This window comes from Equus przewalskii, chromosome 16 (assembly GCF_037783145.1).
Source record: "Equus przewalskii isolate Varuska chromosome 16, EquPr2, whole genome shotgun sequence".
NCBI classification, from domain to species: Eukaryota; Metazoa; Chordata; class Mammalia; order Perissodactyla; family Equidae; genus Equus; species Equus przewalskii.
Window position 1 is genome coordinate 149,269 of NC_091846.1, and position 18,724 is coordinate 167,992.

At 34.4% G+C, this 18,724-nt stretch overlaps 1 protein-coding gene across 4 annotated transcripts in view; it reads left to right on the top strand.

Moving 5' to 3' along the window:
* The window catches only part of RNF17 (ring finger protein 17), a 152,592-nt gene that overhangs the window by 55,575 nt on the left and 78,293 nt on the right, over positions 1-18,724 (top strand). For all 4 annotated transcript variants that reach the window (XM_070577751.1, XM_070577750.1, XM_070577753.1 and 1 more), the window contains exons 13-19: positions 1,232-1,421; positions 2,223-2,391; positions 3,708-3,898; positions 4,808-4,949; positions 14,116-14,269; positions 16,639-16,754; positions 17,958-18,078. In XM_070577751.1, the coding sequence (XP_070433852.1) occupies positions 1,232-1,421; positions 2,223-2,391; positions 3,708-3,898; positions 4,808-4,949; positions 14,116-14,269; positions 16,639-16,754; positions 17,958-18,078 (1,083 nt within the window). The remainder of the gene's footprint in view (positions 1-1,231; positions 1,422-2,222; positions 2,392-3,707; positions 3,899-4,807; positions 4,950-14,115; positions 14,270-16,638; positions 16,755-17,957; positions 18,079-18,724) is intronic.

The window sequence follows — 18,724 nt, forward strand, 5'->3', positions numbered from 1 at the left end:
GAAGAAATGTGATATGATACTTGAGCAGAGTATCCTCTTGTTCCCTTTTCCTACCTGTGTTCTTCATTATAAAGAACAACAAATGGCTTCAACAAGCTTTTCTCTTATCTATTGCAAAACAGAATGGTTTAAAAGCATCTAGTTTAAAACTAAGAATATTGGTTATGTGGTATATCAGCGTAAGAGAAGGGTTGATGACAGTCTGAAGGCCAAACAAATGTTTGATAGAACTTAAAATTAAAAGGCTGCCCTGATGTACCTCTCAGCTATCCTGTTTTTATTAGCGTATACAGAGGAGATTATACTGTATCCCTCTGTGTATAATCAGTGATCAAGTCTTGCCAAATCTATCTCGGATGCGTGGCTGGGTTGTTAAGAGGGTTGGCTCTTAAGACTACCTGGATTCTTCTGCTACCTCTTCTAAGTAGCCATATGGCCCAGGCTAGATTTTCATCCTCTTTGCCTAGCACCTATGTGATGGAAGCACCATCACCGTAGGGTTGTTATGGGGAGTAGGTGAATTCAAACATAAAAGTCTGAGAACATTGCCAAGTTTATAGTAGGCATTCAAATTCAGGCCTCTTTCTTCCTTAATCTTTTTTTCCTGGTTATTAATTTGTAATTCATCTGATCCTTCCATATCGTCTTCCTCTGCAGCTGGGTCCTTGGTTCATCTTCCCCTTCTCTGAACTCCACTGTGTATTAATTTCTTAATTTTGGCATTTCACATTCTGCCTTTCATTGTTCGTTTACTCTCACTCCCATTACCAAGAGAAGGTAATTGTTTCTTTTATGCCAAAGTATTTTACAAATTTCACTGTATGTATATCTGTACGTGTGTATGTGTACGTGCACCAGGATAGAAGGTCTTTATTGTTCTAAGTACAGTGTGTTATAGTCATTTATTTGCCTGTCTCTTTTCCTTTTTTGAGATTTTTGATGGCAGGACAGTCTCATTCATCTTTATTATAGTTCATAAAACATAGATTCGCGATGAGTAACCTAAGTATTCTTTGTTTTCACCTCCCCATGTAGCTCGTAAGTTTCTGTATGACAGAAACTATCATAATATATTATCTTTATCCTTCTCGTAGCACTTGACACAGTACTATATCATCAGTAAATAAATGAATTAAGACTTCTTAGCATGGAACTAATGTACGTGTTCATAAATTAGAGCTTATTAGGAATTTTTCTCCATAAATATTAATGATTTGTCTCCCTCATTTAGGTGCAAGAATATTTGTCAACAGTGTTGAAAATGGAATGTGGTGTCGAGGAACTATCACTGAATTAATTCCAATAGCAAGTGAAAATATTAGAAAACTTTGTAGTCCAACCAAATTCTCAGTCCGTGAAGTTGCACTAATACAAATATTCATGGTAGATTTTGGAAATTCTGAAGTTCTAATTGTTGCAGGGTATGATATTTTATAGTTATTTTCTGTTCCTGGTCTGCTTAGAAACATTTGTGATTTGGGGGGAATAGTAAAGAATAAAGAAAATTGGGAAGGAGTAGAGAGGAGTAATTTGTCATTCTTCACTTCCAAGGCATACACTTTTTATTTTGCTTTATAATTTGTCTAATTGTTAAATTAGTAAAGTATTATCATTTATCAGTGTTACTAGATGGGGAGCCTGAACAAGGAGCTTTTTGATGTATCCAAACTTAAGTGCCTTCTGTGTTACTTCAAAGCAGGGAATGATAGCTCAAAGTGCAAAAATCGTTCTTTTAAATAAAGTGTTACTGTTAGCTGCAGGGTGTTGAGTAAAGGATTTTTATAGTTTATTAAAGTGGCGTAGCATCTAACTCACTCAGGGTATTCACAATATTTCCCTCAGTCTTCTGGGAAAATAAAACTGCAAATATTTCTGTAGTAAGGACCAGTATTAACTATAGTATGGTCACTGTATTTAATGGTCATAGCTTATATAAGTAAATAGATTTTTATTTGGGGTGTCATTATGCCCTTTAATTTTAAACTGAATTGGTATATGAAAGACAATTCAGATAAAGGCAGTTGACATTTAATTTTATAGGTAGAAACAATGTACTTACAAAAGCTAGATTAAATCTATTTCATAAGATAGTATGAATTAGAATATAACTTTCTAGAAGATTTAACTTGAGAGTACTTTCAGAAATTCATACCTTTTATGGGGGAAAGCAAGTTTGGGTTTAAAGCAGCATTTTCAATAAACATTACTTGAATTCCTCCTAGAGTTGGTGATACCCATGTGAGAGCAGAACACATTGCTGAGCAGCATATAGTACTAAATGACTTATGTCTGGTTCTGAGGAAATCTGAACCGTATGTTGAAGAGCTGCTGAAAGACATCCAGCCATTAGCACAGCCATGCTCATTGAAAGACATTGTTCCACAGACTTCAGTAAGTGAGACTCTTCTTTGGGGGCTAAATATTCCAATTTTAGCTATGTGTTGCAGATCAGATTGCTGAGTATAGGTTCAAGGAACCAGTTCTCTTGGTAAGTGTATTTTGCATAATAAACTATTGGTGCCAATAAAAAAGGAAATGAACTTTACTTTCAACAATTGGAAACATTCATAATGGGAAATTAAGTTGAATAAGCATATATGCACATAATGATGGGTGAAATATCCAAGTAAACCACTAAATTTTGGAGTCAAATAGGGAGAGAAAAATAAACTTAAAATATGGTGTGGCCTGTGTTTCTATACATTCTTCAGTATTTCCATGGTACTTTGTTCATTGTTTATTGCCCATATTGCATTCTACTTTGTATTATTTATGAATATCATTCCCCAGCAAGTTCAAGAACTCCTAGGAGACAAGAATTGTATGTAAGAATATATGTTAAGCAGTTATATTATCATAAAGTCTGTGAAAGCAAGAGTCAGTGTCTTTGCTTATCATTGTATTCCCAGCACTTAGCACATCACCTAGCACATAGTAGGCATTCAACAAATATTTGAAAGAATGAATAAGTGAATAAAAAAGTGAAAGGAAACACATTAAAATATTGGCACTGGTATTTTCCTCAAAATGGTGAAGCTGGTTTTTTAAATTTTGTCTTTTATACTTTTTTTGCATTTTCTATTCTGAGTAGGCTTTGCTTTTATATTCATAAAATCTTTATAAAGATGTTTTATTATTTTTTGTTTTTAAGGAATGTATAATTTTGACCCTTGAAATTTACTTTGGGTATGGGTACTTAAAGGTTCAAAGATGAACTTAAAAGAATTTTTTCAATGGGTAAATATTTTTCTTTGTTGTTTAAGCATATACCTCGTATATTACTAGTAATAGAAACTAAGTTAACTGATGATTATAAATATCTTGATTGTATTACATGATTTCCATTATGCTTTCAAAATGACCTTTGAATTTTCAAGTGGAAAATTCATATGTAATACTTATTTTGTTTTAAAGTCTTTATTTATAATCTCATATTAATATTCAGAAGCAAAACTTAATCTTAAAGTACAGCAGCTTATGGCCCCCTTGAGACTGTGTTTATACAATCAAAGTATGATCCATACATTGTGCATATGAAAAGACTGTCCTTGGGTATGTGGTCCCTCCTGCTTCTAATATCTATGTTTGGTGCAGTGCCTTTGCTCAAATTTGCAGCCTTTGGTTGATTTTAAAGCTAAATCTAGAGCATTGTACCATTAGAGCTAAATATAGTTACTAAGTTCGTTGGAATTTTATTTCTTCCACAGAATGAAGGCTGGGGAGAAGAAGCTAAAGTAGAGTTTTTGAAAATGGTAAATAACAAGGCTGTTTTAATGAAAGTGTTCAGAGAAGAAGATGGCGTGCTTATTGTAGATCTGCAGAAACCACCAACAAATAAAATAAGCAGTGACATGCCTGTGTCTCTTAGAGATGCTTTAGTTTTTATGGAACTGGCAAGGTTGGTAACTACTAGAACTTAAATACTTTTTGAAATTATAGCTATAAATTGGGATAGCAGATTTTACCTTTAAACACTACGGGCCCTAAAGTGAATGTCAGTGTATTGTAAGAGGTTAAAAATGCTGCTATCAGAGAGTTTTCTAGGTACGGTTGTCTGTGAAAACTGCATTCAGGTCATTTGATTTAAGGAAATAGAGAAATTAGCTCAAAATAGAAACTATTTGTAGATACTGAACATTTTTAGATTCTAGATAACTTCATAAGCAGTTCCACTAGGATTTCAAGAATTATAGTTTAACAGTTCCTGACTTAAATTTTCTAACCTTTGGAATAAATTCATGATCACCACTGTGTATTTCATGTATGAATCTAGAATAGCTGCTTAAAGTTTCTTTCCTCACTCGTCTCTGGTGAGCGAAGTAAGATGACTAAGGAACCATAGAGATAGTGAAGGATACTAACATTCTGTTTTGAGGATTACATGACTCTAGAAGTGACCCAACTAGGTTCCATTCTGGATAAATAAAAGTAGGGTCTTGGAGCTGCAACGAGCCACAGAGACTGCTCAGCTGGCCTTACTGAGTGCTCTTCTAGACTGTGATTATTAATTCAACCAAAAGAGTAAGAACTCTGAATCTGAGCAGGACATACAGGTCCAGCTTGAAAATGTCCTAACACCGATTTGAAGGTTAATTATTGAGTTTTGAGACTTGATGTCTTATTTAACCTGGTTTGATAATTAGAGGCAATACCAAGAAATGTTACAAGTTTGAAGAGAGAAATTGGAAGGGAGTACTCTTGGTAGATAAATGTATGTACAAATCCTTTCTTCAGATCAAGTCACTGAGAGAAGAGAGACTTTAGGAAAATGGCTTTTGCTTATGCTTTTAATTATGCTTTTAATTAGGTTTAGGTCACAATCACCAAGAAGTCACTCTGAAAAAAATATGACTTTAAACTATCATCCACCAATTTTGCCTAAAGAAAGGACAGATGTTTCAGTTATGGTTTGTCATATAAACAGTCCTACTGATTTCTATCTTCAGTTGGTAAGTACATAGTGTTCCTCTGAGACAAAATATTTTTTCAAATTTTAAGTGGAAATGTATAATAGAAATGAGTGGCCAGTATGAATCTTAGAGCAACCAAACCACTCTCAATCTTCTATAAATTTGTTTCTTAATAACTGCAACTTTTTTCAGTTATTTTATTGAAGTCATAATGGTTTATAACATTGTGAAATTTTGAGTGTACATTATTATTTATCAGTTTCTGTATAGACTGCATTGAACTCACAACCGATAGTCTAATTTTTATCCATCACCATATATATATGCCCCTTTACCCCTTTCGCCCATCCCCCAACCCCCTTCCCCTCTGGTAACCATTAATCTGTTCTCTTTATCGATGTGTTTATCTTCCACATATGAGTGAAATCATGTGGTGCTTATCTCTCTCTGTGTGGCTTATTTCATTTAACATAATACCCTCAAAGTTCATCCATGTTGTTGCAAATGGGACGATTTTGTGTTTTGTTATGGCTGAGTAGTGTTATATTGTGTATATACACCACATCTTCTTTATCCATTCATCAGTTGATGGGCACTTGGCTATTGTGCATAATGCTGCAAGGAACATAGGGGTGCATAATTCTCTTTGAATTGTTGATTTCCAGTTCTTTGGATAAATACCCAGTAGTGGGATAGGTGGGTCATATGATATTTCTGTTTTTAATTTTTTGAGAAATGTCCGTACTGTTTTCCATAGTGGCTTGAATTTTAAACAAGAACTTCATGTGATTCATAGTAAATTGAAGGAACTCTTCATCATGCAAGTTAGTAAAATATAGAGGGAAAAGAATGAAGGATACCCAACATATAAATGTTTCTTGCAACCTTCTGAAATCTACAGACTAGGAAAGCACATAGAGCTGACAAATCAAAATAAAATGATAAAAACCTGTTTCTGATCATGTATATCTGAGAATGTACTGATTATTACTTGGTAATTTTCTGTATTAAACACCAAAATGGATTTAAAGACATTTCATATTAAATTTTGAATGTATGACTGATGGGTTTGTTCAGGTAGCTACTAACAATAAGAGTTCATCCTTATTGATCTCTTTGCATCAGTGCTTTTTATGAATTAACTCATTTTAAAGGCCATAATGCTTTGTGAGAATTAACTCATTAATCTTCACGACAATCTGTGAGAAAGATACTGTTATCTTCATTGAGATGTGGAGACTTGAACCAAAGGGATGAAGCAACTTGCTTGAGGCTACGCAGCTATAAAAGGATTGAGCCAGGATTGAACTGGGTAGTGCAGCATCATTCAGAGCCTGTCATCTGAAGCACTGCACCACACTATGCAGGCTCCCCAGATGAGTTGAAGTCTGCTGTTTGACACTAAGTTAGGCCTTGAATGTATTCTTCTGTTGAAATTTTTTTTTACTGTGTCTTTTATTTAAATTGAGGTAAAACATATATGACATAGAATTTACCATTTTAACCATTAAGTGTACAGTTCACTGCCTTTAAGTACATTCATATAGTTGTACAACCATCACCACTATGCATCTCCAGAACTTTTTCATCATCCTAAACAAAGCTCTATGCCCATTAAACAATAACACTCTCTTTTCCCTCCCACCAGCTTCTGATAACCTCTGTTCTTCTGTCTTTGTTGATGAATTTGACTGCTCTAGGTACCTCCTAAGTGGAAACATGCAACATTTTTCCTTTTGCATCTCCCTTGTTTCACTCAGCGTAATATTTACATGTTGTAGCATGTGTCAAAATTTAGTTCGTTTTCATGGTTTTCATGGTATGTATCTACTGCAATTTGTTTATCCATTCATCTCTTAATAGACATTTGGATTGTTTCAGCCTTTCTGCTGTTGTGAATAATGCTGCTGTGAACATGGGTGTGCAAGATTCTGTTTGGGTCTTTGCTTTCAGTTCCTTTGGGTATATACCTAAGATCGGAATTGCTGGATTTTATTTTAATTCTGTTTAGCTTTTCAAAGAACTGTCAAACTGTTTTCCATGGGAGCTGCACCATTTTACATTCACATTAACAATGCGTAAGAGTTCTAATTTCTCCAAATCCTCACCAACACTTGTTATTTTCGTTTTTTTTAAATAATAGCCATTGTAAGGGTGTGAAGTAGTATCTCATTTGGGTTTGATTTGCATTTCCCCAATGGCTAGTATTGTTGAGCACATCTTTTCATGTGCTTATTGGCCATTTGTATATTTTCTCTGGAGAAATATCTATTCTAGTCCTTTGTCCATTTTTAAACTGGATTGACTATTTGTTGTTGGGTTGTAGGAGTTTTTTATACATTATGGATATTAATTCTTTATCAGATGTATCATTTTCAGATATTTTATCCCATTCTGTGGGTTGCATTTTCACTTTTTTTGATAGCATCTTTTGATCCACAGAAGTTGTTAATTTTATGAAGTCCAATTTATCTTTTTCTCTTTTGTTGCCTGTGCTTTTGGTGTCATAGCCAAGAAATCATTGTCAAATCTAACATCATGAAGGTTTTCCCCATGTTTTCTTCTAAGAGTTTTATAATTTAGCTCTTACATTTAAGTCTTTGATTCAGTTTGAGTTAATTTTTGTATATGGTGTAAGACAAGAGTCCAACTTCATTCTTCCCCATTCGGGTATCCAGTTTTCCCAGTGCCATTTGTTGAAAAGATGGTCTGTTCTGCATTGAATGGTCTTGGCATGTTTGTCAAAATTTAGTTGAACATATATGTGAAGGTTTATTTCTGGGCTCTCTGTTTTATTCCATTGGTCTATCTGTCTTTCCTTATGCCAGTAGCACACTGTTTTGATTGCTGTAATTTTGTAGCAAGTTTTGAAATCAGGGTGTGTGATCCCTCCAACTTTGCTCTTCTTTTTCAAGATTGTTTTGGTAATTTGGGGTCCCTTGAGATTCTATATCACTTTTAGGATAGGTTTTTCTATTCTGTGTGAAACATCATTGGGATTTTGATAGTGATAGCTTTGAATTATAAATTTCTTTGGGTAGTATTGACATCTTAACACTATTAAAGTCTTCCAGTCTGTGAACGTGAGACATCTTTTCATTTTTTTTGGTCTTTAATTTCTTTCAGCAGTGCTGTGTAGTGTACAAGTCTGTTGCCTCCTTGGTTAACTTTATTCCTAAGTTTGTTCTTCTTTTTGATTCTATTGTAGAGGGAATTGTTTTTTTGATTTCTTCTCCAGATTGCTCATTACTGCTGTGTAGAAATAAATTATTTTTATGTCTTGATTTTGTGTCCTGCAACTTTGCTGAATTTACTTATTCTAACAAGTTTGTGTATGTGTGTGTAGAATCTTTAGGATTTTCTGCATATAAAATCATGTCATCTGCAGATAGAGATCATTTTACTACTTTTTTTCCAAGTGGAATGCCTTTTGTCTCTTTTTCTTGCCTGTCAGCTCTGGCCATGAGTTCCAATATCGTGTTGAATACAACTGGAAGAAGCAGGCATCCTTATCTTGTTCTGTCTGGGGGGAAGAGCATTTGTCTTTTACCATTGAATATAGTGTTATCTGAGTTTTTCACATATGGCTTTTATCATGTTGAGGAAATTTCCCTCATTTCCTAGTTTATTGAGTGTTTTTTATCATGAAAAGGTGTTCAGTTTTGTCAAATACTTTTTCCACATCAATTGAGATGATCATAGTTTTTATTTTTCCTTCACTCTGTTAATGTGGTATATTGAATTTTTTTTGTATTTTGAACCATTATTGCATTCCAGGAATAATTGCCCCCTAGATTATGATATATAATCCTTTTAATATGCTGCTGAATTTGGTTTGTTAGTATTATGTTGAAGATTTTTGCATCAGTGTTCATAAGGGATATTTGTCTGTAGGTTTCTTTTCTTACAGTGTCTTCACATATGGCTTTCATATCAGATAATGTTGGCCTCTTAGAATGAGCTAGGATGAGTTTCTCCCTCTTCAGTTTTTTGGAAGAGATCAAGAAGGATTGGTGTTAATTCTTTAAATGTGTCGTAGAATTCATCAGTGAAGCCATCTGGTCCAAGGTTTTTCTTTATTGGGAGGTTTTGATTACTGATTCAATCTCCTTACTAGGTATAAATCTGCTCAGATTTTCTATTTCTTCGTGATTTAGTCTTGGTAGGTTTGTGTTTCTAGTCATGGTAGACTCTTATAATTGTTTTTATTTCTTAAAATTGGAAGTAATGTGTCTACTTTCTTTCTGATTTTAGTAGTATGAGTCTTCTCTCTCTTTTTTCTTGGTAAATCTAGTCAAAGTTTTATCCGTTTTGTTGATCTTTTCAAAAACCAACTTTTGGTTTTGTTGATTTTCCCTGTTGTTTCTCTATTCTCTATTTTGTTTATATCAATGCTCTAATCTTTATTTTCTTCCTTCTGTTTATTTTTTTCCTTCTTTGCTGTTTTATAGTTAGGTTGGTTGTGATCTTTTTTTTTACTGTATGCATTTACAATATAAAGTTCCCTCTTACTGCTGCTTTTGCTGCATCTCAAGGTTTGGTATGCCATGTTTTCTTTTTTTTTTGTCTCAAGGTATTTTCTGATTTCTCCTGTGATTTCTTTTTTGACTCTTTGGTTATTTAAGAGTATGTTGTTTAATTTCCACATATTTGTGAATTTTCCAGGGTTATTTTCCTGTTAATTTCTGGTTTCATTCCATTGTGATCGGGAAAGATACTTTGTATGATTTCACTGTTTAAAATTGGTTAAGACTTGTTTTGTGGCCTAACATATGGTCTATCCTGAGAATGTTCCATGTGCACTTGAGAAAAAATGAGTATCCTGCTGTTGTCTGGAGTGTCTGTGTGTGTTTGTTATGTCTAACTGGTTTATAGTGTTGTTCAGGTAATCTATTTCCTTCTTGATATTCTTTGTAGTTTTATCTATTATTGAAAATGGAGCATTGGATTCTCCTACTGTTATTGTAGAACTGTCTTTCTTCAGTTCTGGCATTATTTGTGTCATATTTTGGGGCTCTGATGTTTAGTGCATATGTGTTTATGATTGTTATATCCTTATTGGTGAATTGACCTTTTATCAATATATAATATCATTCCTTGTCTCTTGTAATATTATATGACTTAAAGTCTATTTTGTTTGACAATAGCACAGCCACCTCAGCTCTCTTATGGTTACTTCTTGCATGGAATACCTTTTCCATCCTTTCTCTTTCAACCTGTGTATGTCTTTAGATCTAAAGTGAGTATCTTGTAGACAGAAAATAGTTGGGTCCTTTTTTAGAAATCTGTTTGCTAATCTTTGCCTTTTAATTGGAGAGTTTAATCCACTTAAAGTAATTACTGATAGGAAGGGCTTCTGCCATTTTGCTATTTGTTTTCTGTATGTCTTATAGCTATTTTGTCTCTCATTTCCTCCATTTCTGCTCTATTTGGTGTTTGATTTTCTGTAATGTCATTTTTTTTCAACTTTTTAAACAGTTGTCATAAAAAACGTAAAATTTGCCATCTTAACCATTTGTAAATGTACAGTTCAGTAGTGCTAACTGTATTCACATTGTGGTGCAATGGAGCTCTAGAATTTTTTCGTCTTGCAAAACTGAAACTCTATACCCCTTGAACAACAGCTCTCCGTTTTCCCCTACCCCCAACCACTGACAACCATAATTCTATTTTCTTTTTCTTTGAATTTGACTATTTATATAAGTTGATTTATATAGAATTTCATTTTTTGTGGCCAGTTTATTTCACTTAGCATAATGCCCTCGAGGTTCATCCATGCTGTAGCCTGTAACAGGATTTCCTTCTTTAAGGCTGACTAATACTCCATTGTGTGTACAGACCGCATTTTATTAATCCATTCATCCATTGATGAATATCTGTTTTGCGTCCACCTCTTGGCTATTGTGAATAATGCTACAGTGAACATGGGTATGCAGATAGTACAGTTTCTTGTTTTGATTCCCTTCTTATTTCCTGTTTTTCATGTCTGTAGTTTTTTTTATCATTACCATAGGGATTACATATAATATCCTAAAGTTGTAACAGTCTAACATGAATTGATAACTTAACTTTAATTGCACAAACCCTACTCCTGTGCAGTTCCATTCCCCTTTTATATTAACAATGTCACAAATTAATCTTCATATATTGTGTGCTCAATAACATAGATTTATAATATTATAATGCATTTGTCTTTTAAATCTTGTAGAAAATAAAAGTGGAGCTACAAATCAAAATTAAAATTATACTTGCTTTCGTATTTGTCCATCCATTTACCTTAACCACAAATCTTTATATCTTCATGTGTTATACTCTAGCATCTCTTCATTTCCACCTGAAGGACTCCCTTTAGCATTTCTTATAGAGCAGGTCTAGTGCTAGTGAACTCCCTCACCTCTTGTTTATGTGTGAATGCCTTGATTTTGAAGGACAGTTTTGCTGGATCTGTAATTTTTAATTTTTTAGTAAAAACACCAGTCATATTGAATTAGGTCCCACCTAAGACCTTATTTTAGCTTGATAAACTGTAAAATTCTATCTCCAAATAAGATTACATTCTGAGATACTGGGATGTTAGAATTCTGACATTTTTGGGGGGAGGACACAATTCAACCCGTAATAGTCCACCCCCTGCTCTATTAAAAATTCATTTCCTTCCACATGCAAAATACATTCACCCCATTCCAACATTCCAAAAAGTCTTAATCATTCCAGCATCAACTCTTAAGTCCAAAATCGCATATAAATATCACCAACTCAGAGTCCCAGATTTCATCATCTAAATCAGGTGTAGGTAAGAATCGAGTATCACTCAAGCTAGGATAAAATTCCTCTCCATCTCTGAATCTGTGAGACCGGACAAGTCCAAAACTTAGCAGGGCAAATTCTATTCGATTCTTATGACTTGAGAATAGTTCTTGTTAGCTGGATGCCCTGTCCTCCAGTCCTACTTGGGTGGTGGTCATGCCCCCTCAGCCCTAGCAGCATCCTCACCCTCTGGAACCCAGGAGGAAGCCCTGTCCCTGGAACAGAGGAGGAGACAGCCCTACCTGCACGCCTGTGCCCTTTGAGCCAGTGGTAGCAGTGGTGGTCAAGCCAGCCTCTCAGCCACCTTCAGGGTCATTCTTTCTTTTTCTTGGAAGATAACACATGTTCATGAGCACATAGCTTTATCAGCTCACTTCCTGCCTGTAGAATCCCAAAAGTCCCACGTCTTCCTTCATTTCTTCTCATCACTGTCCCCTTTACTTCAAGTTTGCGGTGTTTCTGCTGAAATGATTGATTGGAGTCACCAGTCACACACCCATAATCTCTTGAGCAAACAGTATCCAGCCACACCCTTGGTGTTCTCTCCAGAGCACGCTTTCTCATTTATTGCAATATGGATAGGCTAGGATTTTCTAAATCTTCAAGTTCTGACCTTAATGGTTAACAGTTCCTCCTTCAATTTATGTCTGTCCTCTCACCTTTTATTATCAGCAGCAAGGAGAAACCAGGCTTAGAGATTTCTTCAGCAAAATATTCAAGTTCTACTTACCATCCAACAGAATACAATTCAGCTAAGTTCTCTACCACTTTATACCAAGGATTGCCTTTTCCTCCAGTTTCCAATAACATGTTCCTCATTTCTGAGATATCACCCAAAGTACCTTTAACATTCATATTTCTACCAACAGTCTTTTCAAGGCAATCTGTACTTTTTTATTCAAGCACCTCATAACTCTTTCTCCTCTACCCATTACCCAATTCCAAAGCCACTGCCACCTTTTAGGTATTTTTTTAAAGCAACACTGTACTTTCCAGTACCAAAATCAGTATTCATTTCCTATGGCTGTCATAACATAGTTCCACAAATGGCTTAGACAACGTAAATTTATCATGTCACAGTTCTGGAGTCTAAAAGTATGAGATCAAGTTGTCAGTAGGGTGGGTTCCTCCTGAGGGATGTGAGCAAGAATCTATTTCATGCCTTTCTCCTAGCTTCTGGTGGTTAGCAGGAAATTTTTGGTGTTCCATGGCTTCTACCTCACCCCAGTCTCTGCCTTCATCTTCCCATGCATTCTCTTGTGTTTGTTTCTGTGCCCAAATCTACCCCTTTTAATAAGAACACCAATCATATTGGATTAAGGCCTGCCATAGCGACCTCATTTTAACTTGATTGTCTCTGTAAAGATATCTCCAAATAAGGTCACTTTAGGAACTATGCTTTAAAGTAAATTTAATAAGAGAAAGCTCTATTTTATTCAATAACACAGTCATTAAACAACCCCTACTGAAATTATTGACTTGAAGAAGACTTATCAATTCACTTTAAAACCATTAGATAGATGGTTGATAGGAAAACTGGATATTCATATAATGCCAGAATTGCCCTACATGAGTTACCTGGTAGCCACAAGGGGAAAACATGGCTATACAATGGAGAGATCAGAATCATCACTCCAATCCATAGGTGAGTCTTAGCAGATTAATAGTGAGTCAGTAATATTATGTCTTTTGATGTGTTGCAACCTGTGTGTACTATGATGTATTCTAGCCAAAAAGGTTTGGCTTGAAACCATCAAACCTGTAGATATAACTTTCAACTTTTGGGAAATTCAGGGGATACACCCTACTCATTGAAGGAAAAAGGCAAATAACAGCATGAGGGCATAACCATATAAATCCAGAAGATGGAGCGTTCTGCAGAAAAATAGCAAACTCTTTTCAACGAGATATCATCATTAAAAACAAAGGAACACTACGCTAGTTAATAAAGCCTTATTAAGATAACCAGATATAATGTGTAGTCTTGGATTGGAAACTGATTTTCGTCAGTTAGGGAAATCTAAATACAATCTAGAAGTACTTAGTAGGAACACTTAACTGAAATAGAAAAGGTGAGAATTTGATAGAAAAATGCAGGTTATCAATTTATACTTATGATAAAAACAGAAGTTTGGAAAGTATGTGAATAGAAAAAGATCTAGGAGGATATACACTTAAGATATCTGGAAGAGTGTGATTTTTAAAAATTTTTATGTCTATATATGCTAACTTTATATACTACTTCTGTAATGAAATATTTTCAGATATACATTACATAATTTATTTTTGTCTACTTCAAATTCTAACATTTCATAATTTTATGAGCAGTGCCTGTAATACAACATTTAAATTTTAAGTTTCTGTGAAACTACAGTGCTTTAATCCCTTTATTTCTTAGATAGAGAGCCTGGATTTTTTGATTCTATTAAAGACAATCGAGGAATTCTATAAAAGTGAAGATGGGGAAAATCTGGAAATCCTCTGTCCAGTTCAAGATCAAGCCTGTGTAGCTAAATTTGAAGATGGAGTTTGGTACCGAGCGAAAGTCATTGGTAGGAAATTGCATGCTATTTCTGTAGGGAAATATAATGCCTAAAACCTGATACCATTTGAGTTCATACACATTAAATCATGGAAGTGACATTATTTGGTCTTACTATTTTGCTCTGTCATCTGTCTTGAGAAAACTAGTGGTAATGTTGGGAGATGAATCTCTAGCTCCTTAGATTTTGTTTGATTTGACTAGGACTTAACCATTTTTTTTTTTTTTTGCTTTGTCTACCTTATTTAAAAAGCTAAATAATGCTTAACAACTTACACACACTCCATTCTTCTCCTAAAAGGCAAATGCTTTTAATTTTTTCATCTGTTTCTTTTGTTATTTACCCATGTTATTTCTTCTAAATAATATGTAATACTTTGTTAATTCTTAGATATTATCTATTTTTATTATGTTAGATAACAATTTTAGGTCTTTTATAACTCTTTTCACCCCTCCTTATCCCCCTCATAGTTGTATCTCAATTTTTAGTTAAATCCATATTCTATGTAAATATTTTCACTGCTAAGCCTAAAGTATACTTTGTTTAGTTCTGAGTTAATAATTGCATCAATTTTTCACTTTATTTTCTTTTAATTTATGGCTACATTTTTTGATAGTTTAAAACAATTTTCCACATGATTAGACTTTTCAGATAATGTTAATTGGATTTTTTTTCCTTAACGGTGAAAACATCCTTCTCTCTTCTGCTCCAATTAGACTGCTCTTCCTCTAGGCTTACTACACTTTTGTTATCCTGGGAATTTATTTCACCTGACAATACACTTCATTGTTCTCCTATGTTGGATTTCTTGTTTTCGGGATCCCATATGTACCTCTTCGGTTTACTCCCTTATTTTGGTGGAGTGTCTTTTGATTAAGATGGATCAAAAAGAATAAATGGGAGGTAAATTTTGAGATCTTCCATGTCTCCTGACTCTGCTCTCATACATGATTGATAATTTGGGTAAAAATGTTCTTTAAATTCCATCCTATATCCATTTGTTTATTTTATTTAAAACTGCTTCTCCATTCAGAGACTTGAGGAATGCTAAGAATCTAATGGCACTGGTGCGGTTGAGAATGTCCTCCTAGCATGAGGCTTCCAGTAGAAGCAGGGAGAGGCCCCCTCACCTTCTTTCCTTACGCTCACAGTGGCGCATGTCTTCTCAGTTACCACAGATACCCACTACCATAGGGCCTCAGTTGTTTGAAATGTCGTCTTGAGTACCAGTGTTATTCCACCTGCTTCTGCTTTTACCAAGGAGCAGAGAATGCCTGTGCTCTTTCCCATATTGAAATTATGTATACTGTATTAGTCTTTAAATTTGAAAGTGATGGCACCAAGTTTAGTAGCACTGTACCTACGTGTGCTGAGAGAGGCTAAAGTCAACCTTATGTTTTGAGTATTTATAAAAAGGTCAGTTTGTGATAGGTCTTTATTCAAACTTTCATGGGTGTGAACCTTCCACAGGTTTCTTTGGTATCCTCTAAAATATAGAAACTAGATTAACAGGGTCTGCTCTGCTTGTTTTTCCCAATATCCCCCAAAATAAAATTTTTAAAAATATTACAGTTAGATATCATTATATGAATGAATCTTTAGTTTCATTATTAAATCTTTTTCCTTGTTCGATCACCTGTGTTCACTAACAGTAGACATTTATTAAGTGCTTACTTTGTGCCAGTGCTTTGCAAAGTGTTCTCAAAAAATGTCTTATGAGATTTGATTCTTTTGGTATACCAATTTTACAGATGAAATAATGAGGCTTAGAGAGAAAAAGTAACTTGCTCAGGTTAATATCTTAGAGATATTAATTAGCTTCCTTACGATCACATGGCGTTTAAGTGACTGAGCTGGGGTCCTAACCCAGTCGGTCTAACTCAAAGTCAAATTCTTAACTTTTAGGCCATAACATTTAGCATTTGCTAGCCATTTATTTTGTTGTCCTGATTTTGATTGTCCTTTGGATACCTTAAAATTGTTAGTTTCTTGGGGCCAGCCTGGTGGTGTCATGTGCTCAGCAGCCCAAGGTTCGTGGGTTCGACTCCTGGGCGTGGACCTGCACATTGCTTCTCAAGCCATGCCGTGGTGGCGTCCCACATGCAAAATAAAGGAAGATTGGCAACAGGTGTTAGCTCAGGGCCAGTCTTCCTCAGCAAAAAAAATTGTTAGTTTCTCGTTCACTAAGTCTGAACAATTATGCATGATGACTGATTTTTTTGAAGTTCACATAGTAGAAATATTTTTTATAGTCTAAAAAATATTGTTTGTATGTTGAACATAAAAGTATTCCAATCTAGTTGACTATAGATCAATCTGAATTTTGCTAGATAATTCTCTCTTTTCTTTCCAAGTTTCTAATTTTATAATTTTTGAAGGATTGCCTGGACATCGTGAAGTTGAAGTTAAATATGTGGACTTTGGCAATACTGCAAAAGTAACACTTAAAGAAATGCGTAAAATAAAGGATGAATTTCTGAATCCCCCAGAGAAGGTAACCAACTTGTTGTGAATCATAGAGATAGAATATTAGCACCAATATGAAAGTATTTTTAGAATCATTTTACCCTAGAAGTGTTGTCTTAACTATTATTAATGTTTGATACATGGACTATAGAAAAGAGTTGCTATGGTTACTATTTAAGAAATGATGTGTACATATTAGCCAATAAGCATTAATTATAAATATATATGTATATATAGATTTGTGTCTTTTTAAGTACTTACTGGTCTACAGCTTTTAATATGTTACTTTGAAATACCTATATAATGTGGTAAGAGTATGATGTATTATGTGGAAAAAGCTCACTACAGAAGTACTTTTACTGTGATCCTATTTATGTTTAAGTACATATAACATGTGCAAGAGGAAGAAGTCTGGAAGAATAAGTGAAAAAACTTATCCTTCTCTTGGAATCATGCTCCCTGGAGATAAGAATTCACTTATTCTTGTGGTATTTGAATTATTATTAACCAATATTTTTCATTTTAAAAATGGGTAAAATGTTATAGGAAAAACTTTAAAATATTGATGAGCAAAATGAGGGGAAACACTCAATTTATTCAATATTTTTTATATATATAGTTCTAAAATGCAGTGTTTTTCTTTCTTCTTCTTTTTTTTTTTTTTTTTTGGTGAGGAAGATTCGCTCTGAGTTATCATCTGTTGCCAATCTTCCTCTTTTTTTTGCTTGAGGAAGATTAACCCTGAGCTAACGCCTGTGCCAATCTTCCTCTATTTGTATGTGGGTCTCTGCCTCAGCATGGCTTGATGAGTGGTGTAGGTCCATGCCCAGCATCTCAATCTCTGAACCCGGGCTGCCAAAGCAGAGCACGCTGAACTTAACTGCTACACCACAGGGCTGGCCCCTAATGCATTGTTTTTAACAATTATGGGATTAGACTATATATGGTCTACTTTTCTCATTTAACAATGTATCATAAGTATCTGTAATTCTTTCACTGGATGTTTATTATTCTGGTATCTGAATGTGCAGTAATTCATTCAACCAAATACTCTGTTGATTCCTATTATTTGCATTTATAAAGTACTGTTATAGATAGCTTTGCACATTTGTTTATTTTCTAAATATGTAAATTCAAACAACGTTTAGTTTTGTACGCACATAAAACTTTAATTCTAAAATAACTAGAAATTAAGTTTAGTTTCTTAATGGTGCAATTTTGTTTGACACAGGCAATTAAATGTAAGCTGGCCTATATTGAACCATGTAAAAGGACAATGCAGTGGTCAAAAAAAGCTAAAGAAAAGTTTGAAGAAAAGACTCAAGATAAATTTATGACATGTTCAGTTATTAGTAAGCTGTTTCCATTTTTAATTGTTGCTGTCATCATATGTAATTTTAAATAAGAATAACATGATATAACATTTGCCAGATCTTCTAATAAATGTAATGTATTATCAGTGAGAATAGTGAGAGAGAACAGTTACTGAGAATTAGGTGCAATGGAATAATGTATTCTGGAGGCTCTAGAGTCTAAAATCAGCACATGAGGCAAAAATCACCATTAAAGATCAGGTCACCCTCAGCATGGCCTCTTGAAAGCCCTAAAATTAGGAATTCGTTTCTTTTATATCTGTTTGCATGTTTGCTAGAGCTCTGTCCCCAATCTTGGAGTGATGGTTGCTAAGGATTATTTTGCAGGAAAGTGAGGGGAGGTGGGAAATAAGTGGTAAATAGTTTTTGATTTTTTTTTCATTTCTCTTAAGTGAATTCAACTGTAGGCTCTCAGCATCGTTTGAAAAAAATTACTTTTGGAACAGCTTGGGTCTAAGACACAGGCTGATCACTAGCCCACAATTTTGTAACCAAAAGGTTCTGAAAATGGAAAGTTTAATGCAAAACCTGATCTGAATTAACAGGATATATATATATATATGTATATAGTCTTTATGTCCTTTACAGTGAATATTCATATATTCCACTTCAGGATAGTAGTGTG